This window comes from Pezoporus wallicus, unplaced genomic scaffold (assembly GCF_028554395.1).
Source record: "Pezoporus wallicus isolate ANWC-B61680 ecotype Strahan unplaced genomic scaffold, APGP_CSIRO_Pwel_v1 contig_6566, whole genome shotgun sequence".
Taxonomy (NCBI): domain Eukaryota; kingdom Metazoa; phylum Chordata; class Aves; order Psittaciformes; family Psittacidae; genus Pezoporus; species Pezoporus wallicus.
This window is the reverse complement of record NW_026638763.1, coordinates 2644213-2669680: the sequence shown is the minus strand read 5'-3', so window position 1 is coordinate 2669680 and position 25468 is coordinate 2644213. Positions and strand designations below refer to the sequence as shown.

At 43.2% G+C, this 25468-nt stretch overlaps 1 protein-coding gene across 37 annotated transcripts in view; it reads right to left on the bottom strand.

Annotated features, from left to right (window-relative positions):
- The window catches only part of MAP2 (microtubule associated protein 2), a 224830-nt gene that overhangs the window by 20875 nt on the left and 178487 nt on the right, over window positions 1-25468 (bottom strand). For 7 of the 37 annotated variants that reach the window (XM_057412248.1, XM_057412254.1, XM_057412251.1 and 4 more), the window contains 5 exons: window positions 15486-15743; window positions 9347-13126; window positions 8896-9102; window positions 8352-8486; window positions 4734-4795 (listed from right to left, as the gene is read on the bottom strand). In XM_057412248.1, the coding sequence (XP_057268231.1) occupies window positions 4734-4795; window positions 8352-8486; window positions 8896-9102; window positions 9347-13126; window positions 15486-15743 (4442 nt within the window). The remainder of the gene's footprint in view (window positions 1-4733; window positions 4796-8351; window positions 8487-8895; window positions 9103-9346; window positions 13127-15485; window positions 15744-25468) is intronic. The other 30 variants (XM_057412266.1, XM_057412267.1, XM_057412278.1 and 27 more) reach the window with 14 other exon arrangements.

Sequence of the window (25468 nt, the reverse complement as noted above, 5' to 3'; positions counted from 1 at the left end):
GGTGTGGAATTCTTACATGAATTTACCTGCAAAGTAACTGCAGTACTGGTGCCCAGAATATACCCCACAGAGGTGTGATTTTTTGCATTCTTCAACTGTACCTTGCACTTTCTTTTGGAGAACAAATTTTAGCTACAGCTTATTTTTTCAATTCAGGATTATTAATCCTGGTGTCTTATTTCCTTCCATACTTCTTTTACTATGGTTAGAGCAGTGGACATGTATGTTAGAATATTTCTGAATCTATGGGACACATGGCCAAAGACAGTCTTGCATAAGCAGATAAACAAATATGATGATGGTGCCAAACAGTAAAAGACAGACCAAGCATACTGTTAGCACAGAAAAATGGAAATAAAGAGTGAAAACAGTTTTTCAATGGGGATAGTCATCAACTCAGCATCAAGCAGATGTGAAACACAAGTGAAATGTAAACATGAAGACGCTAGGATGGACTGCTGAACATCTCTTTCAACTGCAACTTCTTCAGCATGGTCCCATACATAGACCAGACTTGGATCCTAGAGCACTTGGCTTCTGCCCTTACTGCTGGTGATTAGAACTGTACCCTCCTACACTGGGGACTGAATTTGTTTTCAGGGAATATTAACTGATTGAAAGTTAAATTGTTTTAAACTGGGAGGGCACTTTAATACTGCTGTTCTTTGCCACTTACCCACATGCAAATGGGTGCCACTTCTCAGCAGAAGCAGATCCATATAATCAATAGAAAGAAGATATGTTCTTCTAGTTGTAATTTATTTCACTTATGTTTCCTCTGGAGAATCTCCTTCGGTTTTATCCATTTTGTAGCACAACTCTTGTAGCCTAATAATCAATTCTCGTGCCACTGGATGTAAGCTTTGCAGAGAATTACTCAAGATTCAGTAGGTAGAGAATGTGATCCATGGGGTTCATCTATACATCTCCAAGCTAACTCTCTCTACCAACTCTGCTACCTTACCTTAGTATCTGATTTTGAGTAGGGCAAGCAGTCTCTTGGGCCTGCTGAGGAAGGCCGTACATAACAACTGTCTGTATCAAGAAAAGTGGCCCTTTTAGTAGTTAAGGAGCAAGCTGAGCTGGGTCTTGGTGGGAGCAATGACTTTGCTCTAGACTTTGAGGCAGGAATCTTTGACAAAGAGGCAGTCTAGTCATGAGAAAACAAACAAAAGAAAACACAACATGAAGCTGGACAAAAAGAACATACATGCAACATGGAGCAAAAAAAAGAAAAACAAACCACCACCATAACCCAAGCTATGAATGCTTTCCTTGTGTCTGGTAATGGTGTCTATGCAGTTCTGACATGCATGCAACTTTCAGTTCTGTGTTGTTGGACTGAAATCCTCGGGGACTGTACAGTTACTGATTCTAGGAAGTACTTTTTTTCTTCAGATGCTGTATTTGTCTTGTCTTCCTAGGACAAAACTGGTGCCATATATGGCATTTCATTGGTACAGCTGCTGGTTGTCTGCATTAGAAACAAGTGCACAACTACAGGAGCACCAAGAGATCCTAGTCCTTTAAAACCCAGTTGCACTTTTGAAATATATCCCTCCAGGCTACAGTCAAGAATAAAATCGTGGGAATCTTAAAAGCAAAGTTACAGCAGTATTCCCACACTGGCAAAAGGACATGACAGCATTGCTTCTTATGTGTACACACAAAATCCCTAATGCACCCCTTGGCAATGTAGTCCTGATTCAATCTGTATTCACACTAGCATGAAGATACAAACAGGAGTGATCCCAACAGGTCTGTAATTACAGGATTTGGTACAGAACTTTAACCATGAAAAATCTGGCATTTGAGCAAAGTCAGTCACCTAGACCTTCTCAATGCTCAGAAAAGGTGTATGAGTTACTTCTCAAGTTGTCTGTATTAGAAAATGAGAAAAGAATGGGTTATCCAGCCCTCACAGGCATCTGGCTTAGGCTGCATACCCAGCCCACAGAAATCTGAAGCTGGTGTGCTCAATGTCATCTATGATATCATCAATATAATTAAAAGCTGCAGAACTGTGTAATAAACCATTCCTGTCCTTCAACAGCTGAGATGACTTCTGTTGGTTATCATCATCCATACCAAGTAGCAAGGCAAGAAATTACTTCAAAGGATGGAAGTGCTTCACTAGCAAGAATATATTCCTAGAATGACTTCTGCAACATATTTATGCCTCTTTCTGTTAATACTCGTTTCACTACCTGGGAATAAACAGAATAAAGTCATTAAAAATTATTTTACACAGAAACTGCACAATGTGTGTTTCTGTCACATCAAAGTCTTCTCCAGACTTTGATTTGTCACAGCTCAATTTATGGGTCCCATCCACTTGTGAAACTTGGGGCCATATTTACAAACCTACTAGGGTGGTTACTAATGCTGAATTTCTGGAAGCAGAGTTGGGTGGCCTCAGGAAGCAGACATTCTGCAAACACCTTTCTCCTGTTTTTCTGAACTTTAGCTATAATGAAGCACACACAGTTTTAGGCCCAAATGTTCACTCTGTGGTTTTTGCCTTGTGGGTCATGCAAATGTTTCCCCTAACAAGACTGGAAAGCTTTTACAGATTAATATCCTACGCATGATGTACAGACCTTGTCCTCTTCACTTAAACTGCACACAGTGACCTCCATGAATATGTGCATCTAATGTGGATGCTAAAGATGGACGAGACTGAGATCTTTCAATGGAACAGCTGGGGAAAAGGCATGATCTTGGGCTAACACACTGCTCGAAGGTTATCACAGTCTAGATGCCCTCAGTGTTATTTAGGAAGCAAGTCACTTCTTAGCATCAGCAACAGAAGCAGAATCTTGCCCAAACGGATTTCAGTGACATGCTGAAGGCTGGTAGAGCAAGTAAAGAAACCAAATGTCTCAATCCCTTCCTGTCCTTTACCCAGAAAACTGTTCTTACTCTCTTAGCAATGCATTACCTTTGATCTTTGTTACAATTCATGTTGCTGGAAGTGCTAGCTGTCCACAGGACACATCTATATAACTCTAAGACTCGGGAATTGCTCAAGTTGGGATGCAGAAACCTCACTTTATTTCAGAGGTGTTCCTAACATGACTGATGTTCTCAACATCTCGCTACCACAGGTACACAGCTCCTTCCAGCAGATGGAACTGCTCAGCCTTTCTGAACTTGTTCTGCAAAGCAATATGTAAACTTGTAGTTTGAAGATAGGTAACACAACTGACTGGGTTGGATGACCTAGCCTTAAGCAGTGGAGAGGACAAAGCTGCATTTGAAGGCCATAAAAGCTGAAAATCAGGAAGAAATACAACAAAAAGGAGAGGTCTTTATAAAAGCAGAGGTGAAGCCAAGGCACAGAATAGAAAATGTCTAAGGGTTGTGTAACTGTAGCAATCAGAGAAGCAAAGCAAGAGGAAGAGAAAGTAAGCAGGGAACATCGCTATAGCTGATCTTTTCTGTAAGTTAAGGGGACAGCAGATAATCTGTAGCAAGCAGATAATTTCAGAGAACGATCTTGCAACTTATACTTGGGGTACTCCATGAACACAGATGACTCTGAAAATGGGCTGGTATTGACTTCTTTTGTGAATTGATCATCCCTTAAGAAAAGACAGTAATAAACCATACTGTTGACTCAGACCAGAAACCTGTCTAGGTATTTCTTACTGTACTAGTAAAGAACCTCTAGCAATTTTCCCAGTTACGAGCTGAAATGAGTCAGACCTGAAAACCCACATGAAATCCCAGAATCCATGGCTGAATCCAGGTCTAAATTTCACAGCCTCCTCCAAAGCCTCCAATCAGTTATGCTGCTATCATCATTAAAAACTTTTTATGAGTCATAAACTATGTGTAGCACTTTATGAGGCTGATCTTTTTGTTCCTCAGAGAATTGACTATCTGGTTGAAATAAATCATCCATGGAATACATGAGGAAATTTAGAGGGATCCTAAGGAACTATTTAATTGTTAATGCTGGCTAACAATAGCACAGTGCTGTCAGTGCTATGGATGTGTATTAGCATGTGTCAGTGCCATGTAAAAACCAGTTGCATAGGGCACAGGGAAAGGAGGTTGGTTTCTTGGGGATTTTGGAGTGATGGGACAGGAGGAGGAGTGTAGGTTCAGCGTGGGAACAGAGTTTGAACACTGCAGTATTTACTGAAGGAAACAACAGAAGAAAGCCAGACAGAGGGAGCAGAACAGGCTGAAGAGCAGCTTAAGGCAGGACACGTAACTGTTAGGTTGAATCACCAGCAGAAATCAGCAGTCCAGGAGACGGCCATTCAAAAAGCATTTAATTGCATATAAAATGCTACCGGCCAGTACAGGCAAGAGCTCTGCAGAATGTATGGCTATGAAGCGGTGCATCATACACCCAGTGAGTCCTGGGGGAGGATTTCTGCCTATGTAGCAACTGAGCAAGGTGGCTGTATGAATCGGATGCTGCAGAAAGGGCCAAGGTACACAGTTCATCCCAGGATGACAACTGTGTGCAGCCTGTGTGCCCCTATGAATCTGCAAACTGTCATCACCTACCACTTGGAACTGTAATTCAGGTTATTCAGGAAAGGTGGTTTTAATTACTCTTTTAAATGAATAATGAATATGGCAAACAAATTCTAACTGGAACACAAGTTTTAAATGGAACACACGTTTTAAATGGAACACACAATTACTGAATTAACACAAAAAGATCTGAAATAAGGACAAAGGAGATTATAAAGATGAATGATGATTTTACTCACTGAGAGTTTTTCCTTTGCTTGTTTAAATACACCAGGAGCCTGGTTTGTTTCACCACCTGCTGCTGAGAGACCCAAAGAAAGACTTGAGAGTTAAAAACAATAATAATAAGCTTAATACACTTGTTAGAACAATTAAATGCCTTGGAACTACTGTGCAAATCAAGTACTTTGTGAATTACTTTCAGTGAACTGTATACAGAAATGTACCTGCCTTAAACATGTCCTATACTCGAGATAAAATGGTAGTCTGCACATTTCAAAGTTTTGTATCCATGTTTCTTGAAGTCTAGAAAATACAGTAAAATGTTCAAGAAATAACTGACAAGTACAAGAAGCTTTGGTTATGAAGGCACAGATGCCTTTGCAACCTGATTTTCAGGACTATCCTCTAAAAATCAGGCTCCTTTTAAGTAATCCACAAATGAAAATGTTGAGAGACCCTAAAATCACCAGTTTTCAAAATGTTAGGTAAAACTCCTCATGGGAAGAGAGAGCTGCACTGTTGAATTATCATCCTAGTTGCGTCAAAAAGGTCCGTTTGCCATGGGTCAATTAAGGCCCCAGACTTCAGCAATTCAAATTCTATCTGTGATTTCAAGTATGTTAATTTAGTGTTTTGTTTATTTGATAGAACATAGTTTGAGGTAAGACTGTGCTCTCTGACTTGGATTCCCTCCTTATGAAAAGTTTTGGAACAAAGCAGCTTTTTGGAAAGCAGGTTATTAGTTTCACCCCAACACTGCTGCTCAGGAAGTGATCTGCCACACAAAAACAGAAGTGAAATCTTTCGGCATCTGTGCCAGGATGTCCTTAGTAAATGTAGAGGCAGGACAGTCATCACAGGTGACAACCTTCTGACAGTAAACCCAACTGTCTTCCAACTGTAACCCAACCACAATGCATCATACAGGACAGAGCCAATTCATTTTCTCCTTTCCCTGTGCAGTTCCCAGGCATGGTGAGGAGACCATTGGTTTTCTGCAACACTTCCCACTCTAGTTCTGCCATCTTAATAAAATACTTATTTAATAAATTGAAGAAGTAGGGGAGAAAGCTTTTGAGGAGGAAAAGAATGTAACTGTGTACTTCAGTTCTGGATTCATAAGAGGGATGAGTACAGCACAGTCCTCCTGCATCACATTTTACCGCATCTGTTACTGCTGGGTTTGTTCTGGTTTGCATCTCTTCTAAATAATCACAAATAGCATCCTTCCTCCTTCTCTTGGCATGGAGCCCTAACCAGCCACCACCATGAAGTGGAAAGACTAGCTGTGCTGCTTGTGTGGACTTACCTTGAGAGCACCACAACTTCTCCATCTGAACAAAACATCTCTAAAGGCACTGCTGCCAGTTTAAATACACAACAAACGTGTTCTACCTCAGGGGGTAACCCCAGAATTGAAGACAAGGAACAGAAGTGTATCACTTAGTAACTCCTACTCATAGCCAGGTAATGGTCTGAGTCTTGCCACTGTAAACACCCCTCTGATGGCACAACTACAGTGGCATCTTACAGCCACTAACAAAACACCAGTCAAAACTGGGGTTTCATTCATGAACCTACACCAGCCAAGGCAAAGACTTTTACAAGCCTTTCCTCAGAGGTGCCCATGAAGTTTCTTTTTCAAATGGCCCAGGTGAGTCTCTTAAAAAGAATAGTGAAACACGAGATATTTTTCACATTGTTCACATTGTGGTGCAGTTCAAGCTCTCCTGCTTTAGAGCCCAAGCCTCAAAGTTCAGCCCTCATTACTGAAGATTTTATGATCAATCTGGCTCCATCATTTGTTGGTTGCTTTCTATCTCAGTATTTAAATGTACCAGGAATTCATTTTTCTATTACATTCTTCATTTTGACTAAAATATCTGCTGCACTATGTACTGGAGTGAGAGAAAAGCAGCTCTGACAGTTGCCAGGCAGCACACGTTTAAGGCACCAGGCAGATTCCTTATGCAAGTCTACTGGTGTGACTCAGGCCTCTGCAGGACACTATGGGCCAGAAGAGTTCAGAGGAGTTATTCGTAAAGTGAAGGCAAGACAGCACCAACCACATGGCTGCAGAAGGGTAGGCAAAGGTGGGAACACTACAGAGCCAACGCTTCCCCCCTCCTCCCATTTCCACAGCTTACTGAACTCCTTGGGTCTTTTGAAAGAATATGTGAATTATAGGTCATAACTTCTGAGCTGATCAAGCTGTCCTTCAGCAAACTGTAAAAGGGAGTTACAGGAGTTGTTCTAATGCTTTTTAAAGATTCCTCTCTCCTTGGTACTCTGGTCCAGGTGCAAGTTAGGACAGCCTAGAGACTGCAAACTGAGGAGGAGTCATCACAGCAGCACAGAAGGGTCTGGATCAGCCTTTCATTCCCAGGCTTCATTTCTCATGGGGGAAGCAAGAGGAAGTAAAAGGACCAGATTCCCCCAGAGGAGCAAGGCGATGGGACTGAATATTTAGTTCTGTTTTCCTAATGGAATACAATCAGCAGACAGTACAAACTTCATACAGTTGAGGCATGACATTAAAGGTACCCTTGTATAAGTATCTTGAGACTGATCTGAATTTGGAACAGGAGAGACTCACTGGTACAAAACTGAATAGGAGTGACTTCTTAGGAAGGACACTTTTGGTACTGCACTGTGTAACTATAGGATGGGTAATCCTGTTCTTCATTTCTAAGCTATGAGAAGAGGCTCATGTAGTTCTACATTGCTGTGCATGGTTCTTCTCTTAGTAGCCCTGGTTACACTCTTGAATAACTGCACTGCAGCATGCGGCTGTGTTACATGACAGAAAACCTCACCTCTTTTAACAATTTCTTTGTTTTAAGATCACCAACAAAGTAAAGATGTTCATCTTTCCACCCTGAACTCACAGTAAAAATGAATAATATGATGAAAGTGCTGAAAATATTCTTTTTGGTTTGCTAAATAATGATACACCTATCAAGCTGGAACAGGAATCATTTGTTTCATCCTTTCATCTTCCTCTACCAAATATTAAGATTTGTGCTTGGAATGCATTCGTAGTGTGAGCCCAGATTTCTTCTCTCTCAGCTTCACGCTGCGTGTGGCTGGATTCTCCCTGTGGATTTTGACTGTACAGCAGAAACATCAGTGACAGATTGGGAAGTGTCAATATAGATATCATCAATTAACAAAATATAACTCTGAAACACTTCTTATTATGCATGAGAGTAAAAAAGCAAAGTAATGGAAATGCATCCCATGGTTGAAGCTGTCAACATTTTCCCACCAGAAAAAAAAAAAGGCATAATTAAAAAAAAAGAACAAAAAAACCAAAATGATGAGTAGGGATTCCTACAACACCACACTATAAGCACGATGCCAAGTTACAACCACAGCACTTGGAGGTCCAAGCAATGACAAGCATACATGATCATGGCCTCCAGTAAAGAAATAAACCAAAACCAGGAAAGAAAGAAGAAAAATGATACAAGCCACAAAAAAAAAAAAAAAAAAGAAGCAATACTATTTGTGAAGACTGATATTCTTGGAGGAAGAAATAAAAAACAGAGAAGCTGCTATAGCCATGAGAGTTACAAAAAGAAAAATGTCTATGTTTGCCAGCCACATTGCATAACTGAACAGAACGCAGTCACCTGTCTGCTTCCGTTTAACACAGGAGAGATGAGTTGGTCTAGTATATTTGATAGCAGGTTTTAAAATGATTTTCCTGGAAGGAGAGTGGGTCTGAACCTCAGTTTTTTTAGCAAGTTCAGCTTTCTTATACACTGCTATGGACAAAAAACACAAAAACATAGAATCAGGAAAAGAACCCAGCAAACAATTTCATGACAATACATCAAGCAGCAGGCCCACTGCTCCACCACTTCAACCCAACGCATCGCTTCTACCAGGGTGAACAAAGCCTAAGTAGGAAAAGGGGGGACCACTGGTGCATTAATGTCAGGTGTGCCACCCAGTGGTCAGTGGGGATGCCTACAGTGAAATGGGGCCGGTGGAGCAGTGAGCCTTGCACATTGGCTTTTCATAAGAGTTGTACACTATCTCATGAGAAAGCACCACCGCTAATACGGTTACGGTGCACATCATCTACAACAGACTAACCAGATAGTACTGTACAACAGTAAAAAAGTAAATAAATAAAAATATATATATTGTAATAGGGAGTGTTAAATGAACCTTTTTTCCTTCTCACTTCATCTCTGGAGAGTGTGCTAGGTTCCTTTTTAGCTATTTTCCTTTCAGGAGTAGAAATCCTGCCTCTCCCAGTTTTAAAAGGTTTCTCTTTTTTATGCTTATCGAGAGATGATCTTCGCAATTCTCTCTCTGCCTTCTCCTCTTTAGGAACAGTCTCTAACTGTTCAGTCATGATGCTCCTATCATCATCTGTAGGATCAGAGGAAATTATAACAACAAACAAAAGATTAGTAAAAAATGTTAACAATACTGAGGTGGAGCAGGGAAAAATAGTTGAAGACAGAGTAGGCATTAATAGAAAAAGGCAGACTGTTTTACCATTTTTCTGAAACATGCTGAGATTACTGTTATAACTATAATAATCTTGCTCTTTGATCATTATGATTTGAAAGCAAAAGTATTTAACAGACAAAACAGAAAGGATAATGCACACCTTGAGTATCTGCCCAGAGACTGTCTGTGTCCATGACGGATTCATCGATTGTTGTTTCATCTTTGTAATCATCACACGTCTCTGTCTTGTAGTCAGTGAGTAGGATTTCTTCTCTCTGGGGTGAAGCAGGAGCTTCTGGGGAGCCCTCCTTGGGCTCAACTTGAATGTCTGCCATTTCCTCAACCTCCAGCTCCTCTTCAGCCTGGGAGTCCCCTGTTTCAATGTCTTCCTGCTGAGTAGCAGCAAAGCGCACACTGTGAGAAGCAGATTCACCCTCATCAACTGTTGTCTGGACCACTGTGATAAAGTCATCCTCTACTGTCACCACTGATTCAATAATGCCCTTCAGTTCAGGCAGTGCTTCTGGGCTGCCCTTGGCTAGCATTTCTTCAGTAGTAGGTTTCCCAAAGTCTGTTTCTGAGGGCATTTCTGATATGAGATGCTGTTTATCTTCTTTGATTTCTTCTAGCCCTACCTCTTCTTCCTCATGTTCTTCCTCTTTTGAGGCCCCAGCTGTCACTTCACATGGCAGCAGATTTTGGACTTCCATAGGTTTCACAGCTGTATCAGGAGTCTTTTCAGTTCCTTCTGCAGGCTGTGGTATACTCTCCATCTGAATCTCAGCAGGCTCTTCCTGGAGAGGCTCAGCTTTTGGAAGGAGGAGCTCCATAGAAGGCTCCTTTGCTGGTAACTGTGCAGGCAGCTCTTCATCAGACACAGGACGCTTTGCAGGTTCTGCTTTGATATCCTCTGGTTTCAAGGATTCTCCATTCAAACTTTCTTGGCCTTGGTCATGCTCTCCACTAGATTCATAAGACTCTTCTTTATCAACTGCCTCTTGATGTACCAGATCGGGCTTAGTTACTTTTTCTTTAATTTCTGTTTCTGACAGTTTGCTGCTGTCCTTCACGTAACTAGGCTCGATCTTGGAAAGTACATCTGCATCCTTTGCTTCTCTGGACAAGATGGTCTGATCTTTCTGTTGAGTATCTTTGGGTTCAGGCTCTGCTCTTTTAACAGAGGCTTTGTCCTTCCCTGACAGGAGAGAAGTAACCTCGCTAATCTTAGCTTCTAACTGACTCTGATATTCTTGGTCAGCTCTCATTGCAGCCACTTCCATATCATGCTTTATAGCATTGTAATCCGGTTTAATTGGAGCTTCTACCTCAGCTAACTCAGGAACAACACAAAGAGTCTTCTCCTCCTTCTCTATTGATGAAAAAACAGCACCTTTTTCTACTGCTGTCTCGGAAGCTGATATTCTGTCATACATGGTATCGCCAGTTACATGAACTTTATCAGCCACACTTTCCTCTTTCATTTCTAAGATTGCCTCAGGTCTTGTCTTCTCCGGCTCTGCACCTTTAATGAGACAGACCTCTCTAGAGTCAAGATGATCTTCATTTTTTTCTAGCACAGTATCCAGCTTATCTCTTTTTTCCTGCTCAAAGTCCCTTGCCAGAACAGACTCACCAGTGGCATGCTGACCTAAGTCTTTTTCACTGAGGAATTCTTTGGATTTTTCAGCTGCTGCCAGCTTCACTTCTATCAAAGACAGGTCAGGAGCTACGCCGCGTCTCAGTTTCTCATCTGTGCCTTCATAAAACGGACAGGTTTCACTCGTCAAATTCTCACTGTCCTGAACTGGAGAAGGGAGTGGGACTGTGTACTTATTAAAAACACAGTAGCCCAAGTCTTCTAGCTGACTTTCAGCTTTGAGAGTCACATGGTTTTCATCTGTCACAGGGGGCAGGGCTGTGCTGCTGTCTTCTACAATAGTGTCAGAAGAAACTGATTTCTTCTGTGCCACCTCAGCATCTGCACTCACAGAGGCTAACCTAGATCTTGTCCCTGCTAAGTCTAACATTTCAGGCAGGTCAGGAGCTAGGACAGCCCCATTTTTGTAATAATCTTTGGCCAGGAAAGGTGATTCGGCCACAGTCTCAGGCTGGACTTTTTCTTCTGCCATTGCTTTTTCTTCTTCAATATGTTCATCTTCCTCTCTACTATCAATAGGGAAACAGGGAGCCTTCTCCAGTGCTGGTGTGGTTGCTGGCAAGTAGTCATCACCTTCATCCATACTGCCACTAGTGTTAGTTAGAATATCTGAAGCAAGGGGAGAAAGATCATGTGCACGACCAAAGCTAAATCCTAAAGCTATGGAATCCAGGCAGGACATGGGCAAGTTAATAGACATACTTCTCTGTTCAATTGCGGATCTGCCCCCAAGTCCCAGGCTCCTACTCAGAGTTAGGTCATCTTTATTTTTACTGTGGAGTTCTCTCTTATCCCCATAGACTTTGGGGTCAATTGTGAACATTCGTTCTGTTGGGGAATTCGGCTCTTCTGACTTGTCTGGTGTAAAGCTCTGAGCCAGGGTACTGTACCCTATTTCATGAGCAGGTGCACTCTGCTGCTGATCCAATTCTGTCTGCAGTTCTTCCTCCTCTTCTTCTTTGTCTTCAGGTATTAGACGATCTGTCTGATAAGGCTCATAGACACTCTCTTTGGTGTCACTTAGCTCATAGTAATCACTGCCTTGTTTCAGAGCATCTGCTTTGAAGGCTTCCTCTTTCAAAGCAGAGGTTTCAAAGTACTTTGACATTCCTGATCGATCCTCCTCTTCTTTGGTTTGAGGAGCTGAAACACTTGTCTTATCTTTTTTAACATCTTTCTCTTGAGAAGCTTCCATAGTAAGAGTCTTGTCAGTGGTTAAACTTGGTGCCTCAGGGGCTCTCTCTGTTACTCTGGATAGCTGAGTGCTATCAGGGTGCTCTACTGTTTTCTCAAGGGTCAGTTCATGGCCTAACTTGGCTGGAAGTACCTGTGTGCTTGGCTGCGCTTCCTTTTTCATGTCTACTGTTGCTGGGAGTCCACTTTGGTCCATTTCTTTTTCTGCTGTGAAAATATCAGGTGACTTTTTAGCTTCACCAGCCTTTTGAAAGTCTGCTTTGTCTAGGAAAAGTGCCTTAATTTCAGGTTCTGTGGTCAGTTTACCACCATCTAATGCTTGAGCATCCCCTTTATCATAGAAGTCATACCTTTCTTCTTCATCACTCTCATCCTTGGTCATGTCCTTTTCCTCCCCCCATGCAGGGATTTTCTGGGTGCTTGGCGTTTTCAGGCCATCTACAGTTACTGCTGAGACTTCCTGCAGAGCTAGCGTCCTGTCTTTAGTGAGATCTTTGGCAAACAGTTGGTCTGTGGGTTCTTGTTTTGTTTTGGAATTGTCTTCAAGTGGAAGCTCCTGGGGGACAGCAGGAGACAGACCTGAAGGAAGTTCACTTTTGACTCCTTCTGCCTTGAATTCTGATAGCAATAGAGAACTTTCACCATGGCTGATGGGACGATCTCGGACATCTTTAAGATCATCTTTAAATGTCATAGACATAGCTTGGCTGGATGGTGGAGGCATATCTGCAGTCCTTTCTTCTGTTTTGCTCCCTTTAGGCAGTTCAAATGACAAGTCCTTTTGTTCTTGAGAAGCAGGAGGCTTGGCACCAGGTTCTGCAAAACTGGCTTCCCCTTTCTTTTGTGAATCGGTTTCCAAGATCTGTTCTGATAGAGGTGAAGGCATTTTTTCGGTGTCTTTGCTCTGTGAATCCTTTTTCTCTATAGCCTCTGTTTTTGATGGCTGTGGAACTAAGGCATCGTATTTAGGTTTCTCACCAGTCTTACTGTCTTTCCCAGATTCATGTTGCTTTGTGTCTAATGGTTCTGCTGCGAAAGGGCGTGCGCCCTCCTGGACACGGAATTCCATCTTCGTGGCTGCAAGTAAATCTGAAGTAGTTTGTTTGGGTTTTATAACAAGATTATTTAAAGCACTTACAGGCAGGCAGTCATGTGGCTTACAACAAACAACATCTTGGTATGAATGATGGAAAGCAAAGGGAGAAAGATGCAAACATGCAGCAAGGCCATCCACTTAGAAATCTGTTTTAAAGTGTAAAATCCTAGTTTCCTTTCAATATATGAGGTTTTATAGTGAAAATGTGAGTTGAACACATATAAATATGTGACCACTGAAATGAGATGATTTCATGTGATTTCTTCATTTCATGGTTTGTACACAACAGCAAAACCACAAGTAATCCTCACTTCCCTGGTATGCTTTGTTGGACTCTTGTAGCTTATGTTAGATTTGCAGTAGTCAAGTCTGCAAGATTAATTAAGTCCAATCAATGGTATCTTTGTATGGTGCTGACATTTAAAACATACACAGTTATACATTTTTATATCCTTTTTACATTTTTCTTCTACATGTAGCCTAAGACAAATAAATATTGCACACAAAAGGGTTTACAAGTGTCAGAAGAGGCTGGGGATTTAATCCTACCGATTTTTGACATTCAGTCTTTGGCAAATGACAAAAATCTCACTGCTGTCATGAAACCTGTATGTGCAAATCAGCAACTGAGCTTTTAATAGTCCCAGATCTTGGAGGTCTAGTCTTCAAAATGGACAGCTATTTTCAGCTCTAGCTGAAGTCAACGAATACATGGCTTGTTTCAATGACTGTACGTCAGGCCCTAATTAAATTAATTTGAAACAAAAAATGCTGCTCTTATTGTCTGCCACTATATTTTTAGGGAATAACATCTAGTTGTTGGGGTTTATTTTATCTGCATTCTGTTATCATTAATAGCTTGGGGTTTTTTTAATGTCTTATGGAAAATAATGATTTCCGTCCTACAGAAATCTTCCTATCATGGAAAATATGAAGCCAGACACTGCAAAATGTGGCAGAACTTTCTGCAGTGTGATCTGTAAAAAAAGTTTTATGAGTGGTTTTCCAAAGCTTGTTACAGCAAGCATTGGGCTGACTCTGAATCTCTTTGTCTCTGATTTCAAGTCTGCAGAGCCACCTTTTTACTTTGATGAATCAAAATTTTTTAGACCAATTAATACCAAAGCATTGGACATTCTTTAAATATTTCCATACATTAACATTTAATCAAAATGGCAACTGCCATTCAAAACTCTACAGGTAGAAAAAACAGAGGTCTGCTACAGTAATTTTGCTCCTTTATATTTTTACATTTGGTACATTTGACAGTCCCATGAAGTATAAAAATATGGCCAGTGAGCCCATGTTAGTCTTGTTTCACAGGAATTAAATAGCTAGATACTGGCTTTCTTTATGTATCCTACTGTGCCTCTTACTGTAGTGCAAATGAACAATACCAATGACATCAAAACATAGTCTCACTGCCAAGAGAATTTAATATTCTTTAGCTGGGCCAGCCAGAACACCAGCCTCCCAAATGCAGCATTTCTTAGCCAGGTAGTGAATGGGTACATTACTACTCCACACAGTGTGTCTTTACACTCTGTTGCGCTGGCTGCAGAGAAATACCATTAAAAAATAGCCTAGTTCTTACATACTGAAATATGACTTCAGTAAATATTTTGCTGAGTGAGCAGATCAGAACTTCACCCTACGACCCCAAGCTACTGAATTGCTTCACTATGAAGGCAAACATCCCAGTGGAAGTGATGGAGGTTTTGCCAAAGAAGGTCATTCCAGCAGGGTTAAAAATTTGTGATAAGGTAAGACACAAAAAATCAGAGTTCTGTCAATGACTGAGGAGAGGAAGGGTAGGCTTCGATGAATGGCAAGGATATGACATAAAAAGCAATAGCTTTAGGGAAGCTAAACCAGAATGCACTGAAGCACACACACAAAAACCCAAAACCAAACAAAAAACCTGCAGACTGCAAATGAAAACATTTCTAGAGTTTAAGCCTCTTTATGTCATAATCAAAGTCAATAAATCTACTTTTTGAAAGAAAAGCAGATGAATCTCTGCACCAAAAAGAAAAAAATGTACATAGATTAGCAATGTGACTGGCAAACACATCTGAGATGGGGGAAAAAGGCTTAGGCAGAGGAATCAGCTTAGCTGCAAAGCACATTTTGTCATGGCAAAGTAAAAAATCAGGAATCAGCCGCAGTGGTGGGAAACCATGTTGTCATACGACACCTATGCAATCATATTATCTGCTACACACTCTTCAAGCATAATAACAAGAGCAGTCATAAATGGGAAGAACAGGAAATGAAGCAGCCTTGGAAAGCACTGGAGAAAGCTGAAGGATTCACTGGCAGCAAACACATGCAAACCTAAGGAGGACACACCTTCCTCAGCTGAGGAAGGGGATGTGTCTTTTAGGAGTATTTCCGCCACAACAGTTACACTCTCCCTGCTGGATGCCACACTTGGCACTTTGTCTTCATGACACACTTTGGCCTCCAAACCAGAATCCGACTGACCCTTACAGAGGCCTTTTGTCTGGTCCGAAGGCTCAGTGGGCCCATGCTCTTTCCCCAATTGCTTCCCTGGAAGAGCAGCAGGTTTCGCTTCCACAGCCATCAGACTCTTTACTGGTTCTTCTTCTTGGGGATGGAAAAAGGAGGTGACATCAACACCAACAGTAAACACCAAGCACACAGCTTAACAGGACTGCTTTTACATAACACTTTCAGCTCTGAATATTTTGGATGTAATTGTGTCAAAGGACAGCTAGTATCCAGCCATTTTAGTCATTGTGGAACTGAATTTTCCTTAAGGTAAAAGCCAAACCAGAAACCCATCTCCCCCACAGAAACATGATTATGCTGTAAGATGAGAACTGAAAGTGTTTTACAGGTATACCTCTCCCAGAGATGACTGGGGGTCAAACAGTCATTGCAAATGGAGATGGTATTGAACGATGGATGGCTCTGAGAACACCAACGCATCAATGATCTCAAAGTACACTGGTATTTTTCTGCTAAATGCTCTGTTCAGTCCAGTACAAGACATTCAACTGAGGTGGAGGAAGGTATGAGGCATTAATTTCTTTCAACTGACCTTGGCAACACAGATTGCTAAATGCCAGCTAGTCAATCTACCATATGAATCCTGGATTTGGTAAAACATGAAGCCCCTTCCATAGGCTTAATAAGCCCTGTGCATAGCTGATAGCTAATGGTTTCACAAGAATTCAGCCCAGAGTCCTACACTGAGCAGGTTTATAAACAATTACACCCCTAGGCTGCCTGACATCTGAGCTCTATGTGTGAAAAATCAGTTTTAACACCAGGACTCTTCATTTCCCTTCCCGTTTCCCCACCAGCCCCTAGGCTCCTTGTCACCAATTAAATCAAAGAAACCCACGAATGCAATATAGCTACTTGTTCATCTGTATTTATGGTAGCATCAACTTTACTCATGCCATGTCAGAAGAATGATTAGAAAAGTCTCCATTCTGGACCGTACTCCTGCCATTGCTTCTCAGACAGAATACTACTGTGCTCTATAAGTGTCCCTTCCAATAAGAATTCAGGATTCAGTGTGAAAACTTTGATTCAGCAACATACTTAAGCAGCTGATCAGCAGCCATGCTGCAGTCAACCTGATGACCTCTTTGGGTTTAATGCAAGTCTTACGATTAAGGGCTTTACTGAATCAGACTTAAAACAAAGTGGCTTCAAAGCTGGCAGTGGCTGTATCCAGCCTCTTGGCATTGAAGTAAAACCTCTTTACTAGGGCTTGATTTTTCTCCTGAGTCTGGGCTGACAAAGAACACACCATTAACAATCCACTTCAGTTATGGCCTTTAAAAACTGATTTAGGGAACATAAACACTGAGGCTGAGAAAATATTACTATGTAAAGTACAACACATTATTAACAACATATAAAAATGTAATTAAGGTTAGATGCTATATCTTAAATGAACAGAAGACAGAAGATTCAGAATCAGAACTAGACTGTTACAAGGATATTGATGCATGGGCAGATTACAGAGGCAGCCTGGCAGAACAGGAGATGTCCAACTACAAGAGGCCCTGACTTGAATAACTTGCTTTACTTTTCTTTTTCTGATTTTATCAAGTTTTGTATGTGCATCTCTTTCAGTTAAACAGTCCTAAGGAAAGCCTCTCATTTTACTCTGAGCAATTTAATCTGTACACCTCCATTTCCTGAGACACTTCACACAATGTGCCATGATTAAAACTAATTACTCACCACAGCAGAAAGTTATCCCTGTCTTAACAAAGGAATCCTAGAGACTGACTTTGTACAGCAGACTCTTTAATGCCAAACAGGCTGCTAGCTTACAGGCAGCAAGTGAGGAGGGTTGTTTCATAATGTCCATCTTTTCACTGATGATCCACCTTATTTCCCAGTTTTTTCTCTCTATTCCTCATAGGTGTTCTGAGACTTTCCACTTTCACCAGAGATAGATGCATATGACTGAAAAGGAAGCTGACCAAGAGCTAACCAATCCAAGAGTGCTCCAAGTACAGCTACAGGCACCCAGACACCTTTTGCTGCCTCCCCTAGCTTCAGGCAGACGTGCTGACTTTAACAATCTTCAGTCATTAGCATTGATCTCTTTCTGGCTCTGTTGCATTATGAAGCTATATTAACCTGGTCTTGTGAGGGAATGGTGCACAATGGGCAGGGCTGCACTCGGTGCTCCGTGGTGGAGGTCCTCCTGCAGCAGGTGGCTGAGCTGCGGGATGCTGTTAATAGACTGCGAGATGTCAGGGAAGCTGAGAGTAAGCAGGAATGCTTGCTCCTGGCCCAAACTGTGCAGGGGCCTCGAGCTTCACCTCTAGCTCATGAAGGAAAGAAGGAGGCCGTTAACGTGGGAAGCTGGGAATTAGTGACAAAAAAAAAAAACAACAACAAAAAAAAAGAAGGAAAAGGACAACCAAAAGCAAGGCTAAATCCCCTGTCCCCACGCAGAACCCCTTTGCTGTCCTGCAGGGGGCTAATGAGTAAACGCACTCGAGCCAGAAACAGCCGGCTGATTCCCTGTAAAGATCTCTACTGGTGCTGCTAGAAAAAAGCGGTGGGTCATAGTAGTAGGGGACTCTACACTGAAAGGGACAGAAGCACTCGTCTGCCGGCCAGACCCCGTCTCAAGGGAAGTGTGTTGCCTACTGGGGGCACAGATCAGGGATGTGGCAGAGAGGCTGCCTGCTCTAGTAAGTCCCACGGACTATTACCCACTCCTGGTGATACATGTGGGTGCTAGGGATATAGATAGTAGTAGCCTGGGGAACATAAAGAAGGACTACAGAGCCCTGGGGGAGGTGGTTAGGGGCTCTGGAGCTCAGACAGTCTTTTCATAAATTCTCCAAGATACAGGGGAGGACCTAAAAAAAGCTAGAAGGATTAGCCAGGTTAATAAATGGTTAAAAGGGTGGTGTCCTAGTCAGGGGTTTGGGTGTCTTGAACACGGGACCCAAGTTTGGAGGCCAGGTCTAGTGGGGGCTGGTGGAGCAGGTCTGATAAAGAAGGGAAAGAGCAGTTTTGGTAGGAGGCTTGCCAGACTGGTCAAGGAAGCTTTAAACTAGATGTGTTTGGGGAGGGGGGCATCATTCCATTCCAACACAACCAGTCAGTTGCCAGAACCTATAATAAATGCTTGGAGCAATGTAGAGATATCCCAGCTGCTCCAGCCAATGAGCCAGCTTCATTTGGAGCTCAGCTCAGATGCCTCTATACAAATGCCCGTAGCATGGGGAACAAACAAGAAGAATTAGAGATGTGTGCACGTCTATGGGGGTATGATATAATAGGCATCACAGAAACATGGTAGGATAGCTCCTATGACTGGAGTGTTGGAATGGAAGGTTACAAGCTCTTTACAAAAGACAGGCCTGGCAGGTGAGGAGGGGGAGTTGCCCTTTATGTTAGGGATAGGCTGGAGAGTATGGAACTCTGTGCGGGGACAGGTGAGCGGTTAACAGAGAGTTTGTGGGTCAGGGTTAAAGGGAATATAGCTATGGGAGACATTACTGTGGGGATCTGTTACAGGCTGCCTGATCAAGGAGAACCTGCAGACGAAGCACTCCATAGACAGATAGGAAAAGCCTCACGCTCCGCAGGCCCTTGTTCTCATGAGTGACTTCAACCACGCTGACATCTGTTGGAAGGACGGTACGGCCCGGCACAAGCAATCCAGGAGGTTCCTCCATTGTGTGGAAGGCAACTTCCTTCTGCAAGTAACAGAGGATCTGACAAGGAGATGCATGACAAGGTGCCATGCTTGACCTCGTGCTCACCAACAGGGAAGGGCTCGTTGGACATGTGATGCTCCAGGGCAGCCTTGGTTGCAATGATCATGAGATGGTTGAATTTGAGATCCTCAGGACAGTGAGAAGAGCGTGCAGCAAGCTCACTGCCCTGGACTTCAAAAGAGTAGACTTTGGCCTCTTCAGGAACCTGCTTAGTAAGGTTCCATGGGATACAGCCCTAGAGGGCAGGGGAGCCCAGGACTGTTGGTTGATATTCAAGGATCACCTGCTACAAGCTCAGGAGTGTTGCATCCCAACCAGAAGGAAGTGCAGCAGGAGGGCCAGGAGACCTCCTTGGATGGGTAAGGGGCTCCTGAGGAAAATTCAATTGAAAAAAGAGGCTTATAATAAGTGGAAGCAAGGACAGGTGGCATGGGAAGAGTACAGGGATGTTGTCCGAGAAGCTAGGGACCAGGTTAGGAAAGCTAAGGCCCAGTTAGAATTAAACTTGGCTAGGGATGTTAAGGATAACAGGAAGGGATTCTACAGGTACATAGCAAATAAAAAACAGACTAGGGAGAACATAGGCCCCCTCAGGAAGCTCTCAGGAGAACTGGCTACACAGGATTTGGAGAAGGCTGAGGTTCTGAATGACTTCTTTGCCTCGGTCTTCACTGGCAAAGGCTCTGACAAAACCACCCAAGTCTTGGAAGGCAGATGCAGGGACTGTGAGAATGAAGACCTTGCGCCCACTGTAGGAGGGGAACTGGTTCGAGACCATCTTAGAAACCTGAATGTGCACAAGTCCATGGGTCCTGATGAGATCCATCCACAGGTCCTGAAGGAGCTGGGGAATGAAGTTGCTAAGCCACTGGCCATCATATTTGAGAAATCATGGCTGTCAGGTGAAGTTCCCGATGACTGGAAAAAGGGAAATATAACCCCCATTTTCAAGAAGGGGAAATTGGATCACCCATGGAACTACAGACCAGTCAGTCTCACCTCTGTGCCTGGCAAAATCTTGGAGCAGATTCTCCTGGAAGGCATGCTAAGCACATGAAAATCAACAAGGTGCTTGGTGACAGCCAGCATGGCTTCACTAAGGGGAAATCCTGCCTGACCAATTTGGTGGCCTTCTACGATGGGGCTACAGAAGTGATGGGCAGGGGTAGAGCAGTTGATGTCATCTACCTGGACTTGTGCAAAGCATTCGACACTGTCCCCCACAACATCCTTGTCTCTAAATGGGAGCGACATCAATTTGATAGGTGGATGGACCACTCGGTGGATAAAGAACTGGCTGGACGGCCGCACACAAAGAGCTGTGGTCAATGGCTCAATGTCCGGCTGGAGACCAGTAACGAGTGGTGTCCCTCAGGGATCGGTGTTGGGACTGGTCTTGTTCAACATCTTTGTCGCTGACATGGACAGTGGGATTGAGTGCGCCCTCAGCAAGTTTGCCGATGACACCAAGCTGTGTGGTTCAGTTGATACGCTGGAGGGAAGGAATGCCATCCGGAGGGACCTTGACACGCTTGTGAGGTGGGCTGATGCCAACCTCATGAAGTTTAACCATGCCAAGTGCAAGGTCCTACACCTGGGTCGGAGCAATCCCAGGCACAGCTACAGGCTGGGCAGGGAAGAGATTCAGAGCAGCCCTGCGGAGAAGGACTTGGGGGTGTTGGTCAAAGAGAAAATGAACATGAGCTGGCTTCAGTGTGCGCTCACAGCCCAGAAAGCCAACCGTATCCTGGGCTGCATCAAAAGGAGCGTGACCAGCAGGTCGAAGGAGGTGATCCTGCCCCTCTACTCTGCTCTTGTGAGACCTCACCTGGAGTATTGTGTGCAGTTCTGGTGTCCTCAACATAGAAAGGACATAGAACTGTTGGAACAAGTCCAGAGAAGGGCCACGAGGATGATCAAGGGACTGGAGCACCTCCCGTATGAAGACAGGCTGAGAAAGTTGGGGCTGTTCAGCCTGGAGAAGAGAAGGCTGCGTGGAGACCTCATAGCAGCCTTCCAGTATCTGAAGGGTGCCTATAGGGGTGCTAGAGAGGGACTCTTCATTAGAGACTGCAGTGAGAAGACAAGGGGTAATGGGTTAAAACTTAAACAGGGGAAGTTCAGATTGGATGTAAGAAGGAAATTCTTTCCTGTTAGGGTGGTGAGGCACTGGAATAGATTGCCCAGAGAGATTGTGAATGCTTCATACCTGGCAGTGTTCAAGACCAGGTTGGACGTGGCCTTGGGTGATATGATTTAGCGTAAGGTGTCCCTTCCCACAGCAGTGGGGTTGGAACTAGATTATCTTAAGGTCCTTTCCAACCCTAATTATTCTATGATTCTATGATCCTGTTAACTCTGAACAAATCTGGTTTTGATGCAATGACCCAGTGAGCAACTTCAGGTATACATCTCCACTTTCCTAAGACACAAACCTCTTAAGGATTCAGTATTGGTTTTAACTTCAAAATTGAGTTCGTCAAATGCTGCAAGATGAAATGTGATCTATTTTGCCTTGAAGGTATCAGCATTCCTGTAAGTCACCAAAATACATTCTCCCTTGATTCCTCAAAAGCCATTTCACTTTTATGTAACCCCCACTGATAAAATAAGACTTACAGATGTGCTCAGGCCATAGAAAAAGGGGGTACAGAAACAGTGATTTTTTTTTCCCCCCTCCTTGTTTCCAGCCAGCTGACACAGTGTTAACTGGATGTATCCACAAAAACAACTGGAGATCAAATATGACCCAATACTGCCTGAAGTCACCTGTGTATACTGGGATAAAATTGGCTTCCTTTGCCTACTGGAGAAGTAAAGACATTCCACTGCTATCTTTGGTGTAGATATGGGGCTTTTCCCCCAGTGTTAACAACCAACTCACCTCCAGTAACAATCTTTTGCCTATTTTGCAGTAATTCTTTGGCACAAAGAACACATTAGCTTACACTTCTTTTATTTAGCTGCTCCTTTCATTGCTCACACTTCAGCTTCACTTTGACATGGAGAGACTCTGGAGGGGCATCATTTCCATGTGAGGAGAAGGCACTACCAGGTTTCCCTCCCCAGAAGGCAGCAATCACAGGCTGTAATGTGATACATGGGATGGATGGCAGGCGGGTAGAGGGGGAGAGAACAAAATGGGACCATGCTCAGTTCACCTTCATCATGGCCCAACAAGACCGCTGTGCTCTTCACTGTGGCACTGGGACATGTACTAAAGCCAGTCCACTCTGAGCTGAACAAAGAGTGTTCATAGTACTCCTCATCTGAATTGCAGGGCTCATCATCGGGTAGAGACACTGAAATGGAGGGGGCCAGGTGTTTACCCCACTACCTGCTGGCAGCAGGCCCACAGCCTGGGCAGTGGTGCAGCAGTCCCACCTTATCCTCTGCCCCTTCATCTATAAACAGACATACAGACAAACACTGCAGGACAGACAAAGAAAAGACAAGACAGGATGGACACATGCACTAGCAACACCAGCCACTGGTTCATCCTGTCAGGTGGATGAAATCAGCCAGGCTACAGGTTAAGGCAGGATTGAGGAATGAGGTTGCTGTGCATTTTAATGCAGGGGTCATGTATACACAGGAGCCTTTCCTATAGTGCTTGTGGATGTGGGAAACCAACCCTCGGAACAAGTGAATTTCAAAATTATATACTCATTGTTTAGAGGAACACATACTGTATGCAAACCACATCTTACAACTTGCATTGCCACTCACAGGTACTATACACTTAACTGACTATTAAAAAGCTCTGAAGTATACAAGGGACTGTAGGGACAGCACAAGGGGGAAATGGATTTAAACTGACAGAGGGGAGATTGAGATGAACTCTTAGAAGTTCTTCCCTGTGAGGCGCTGGCACAGGGTGCCCAAAGAAGCTGTGGCTGCCCCATCCCTGGCAGTGTTCAAGGCCAGGTTGGACACAGGGGCTTGGAGCAACCTGCTCTAGTGGAAGATGCACCTGCCCATGGCAGGGGGTTGGAACTGGATGAGCTATAAGGTCCCTTCCAACCCAAACCAGTCTGGGATTCTATGATTCTATCCCAACACAGTTGTACCCTTCATAGTCATAAGGTAAAAGTACTTGAAAGTGTAAATGTTAAAAAGTCCCTTAATGAAAACACAAACTACCTTCCACTTTGCTTAATGGTGGTTTTTTTTCTCATTGCATCTATTTCAAAATTCATCACTTTCTTCTTTTCCCTATAAATTGGTAACATTTAAACAACTAAAAACCCCCTTCCCCATATAGCTAGCTACCTTTTTTCCCAATGAAGACCACATAAAGCTGCTCACAACAATCTCTGTTAGTCCTACATTTTATGCTGTCATGTTCTGTTTCTGTGGGTGAACTAGCTCCCACCTCAGTGCTTGCCAATGCTTTGGAATAACAGCTTTATTCACCCATCGTGGCAGCACTGCAGATAATCACATAAGCATCTCAGGCCCACACCATCTACTGACAGCTGCAGGGAGGGGAAGCTTGGACAGGTTTTTGCTAGACAAAGGAAAATAATAATGCCCAATAAACATGGCTGGCCTGTTACCTGATCCATCCAGACCTGAAGGTGAGACTTGAGAGCCCTCTCGCCATGTACAAAGCAATGAGAACCTAAACATCTAGTGTTAGAGAAAATACATTGAAGCCCATTCTGTGTGTATGACAACTAGCAGTTTGATGAACACTACTTTCATAGGGTGCCTTTAGCAGCTGCAGCTACCCCTTTGGATTTCCTACTAGCTTCAAGAACAGGTCTATGCCCAGTGTCTGTGGCTTTTCTCCAGGCAATAACAACTTATATTTTCCCCAGAGGCTCCAAAACTTTCCTCTCAGATCCAAAACACTGAGTCAGGAAGCAAGGCTTTAACACAGGCAGCTAAGAGATATTAACCAGATCTCTGTGTGTGAAAACAAGTTGGCTCATGAATGCTGCTGTAACCACCATTACCCAAGTCTTGGAAAACAACTTTTATCCAAACCAATTCAATTTATAAGAGCTCTAAGGTTCTTCCTGGCAAATAACAATAAGTTTTAAGTTTCTTTCTATAGCACATGCTTAAACCACAACACACACCATGACAAGACATTTGTGTCTTTAAAAAAAAGCACCTCTGCTTTCTACAGCAATATGGCAACAAATGTCCTGTAATGTAATGAAATGTATTTCTTCTGCCGGTGAAAAGAATGCCATGGTATCAACCCATCTAGGCTTGATCACCCACACGAAAAGGAAGGAAAATTACCAACTGATGGCAATACCAGTAGCTCAAATACGTATCACAGTGCTGCAAAAGAAAGATTATCCATGTTTAAGATTCCAGCTGGCCAGGACTGAAGGTATGCTATGTACAGCCATGAACAGACACAAATACCACCCATGCAACTTAGCTTAAGGGAATTGTCCTCACTATTTATTTCAGGGCACAAAAAATGCCTGAAGCACTGATAGTTTAGTTGCTTTGTGCTTGCAATGGAATCCAAACCCCTGATTGAGGGGTTTATGCATGCTTAAAAGAGGTGGGTGTGGAAAGAGAAGCCAGCAACCTGCAACTGCCAAGCAGGAAGCTCTGCAGAGCACTGCAGCAGGAAAGGCTGAACACAAGTCTGTACCTGACCTTCTCACCTTTCCCTGATGCTTAAGAGCCAGCAGCAAGGCTACAGGGAAGCATCTCGACCCACTTGCAATGCAGAACATGTGGATTTCTCCTCCACAGAAGCTTCTGCAAAATTCAGTGACAGATTTGAGAGGCTTGCAGTTTGCAAAAGGCTAGTCACAGGGAGTGAGGACACATCACACTGTGAGAGACCAGGGATCAACTCCCTCCTAAACCCAAGAAGACTGAAAGCAACAACTCCTTCTTTGCAGGGTGCTCTCACTGTAGTCCATGTGTTACTGTGGGCAAGAGTGGAAAGCACTTGCCACCCCTTCTGCTGGAACTGGCATATTGTGGAGAAAAGAACAGGAGATTGATAATGTCAGAAGCAGAACACAGAGAACCAGGATGTGCAAAAGAGGAGGTTCTCCTTCCAGCTGTGGGTCATATTTATCCAAGTGCCATTCAGAAGTAAAATGCAACAAGAGTGAAGAT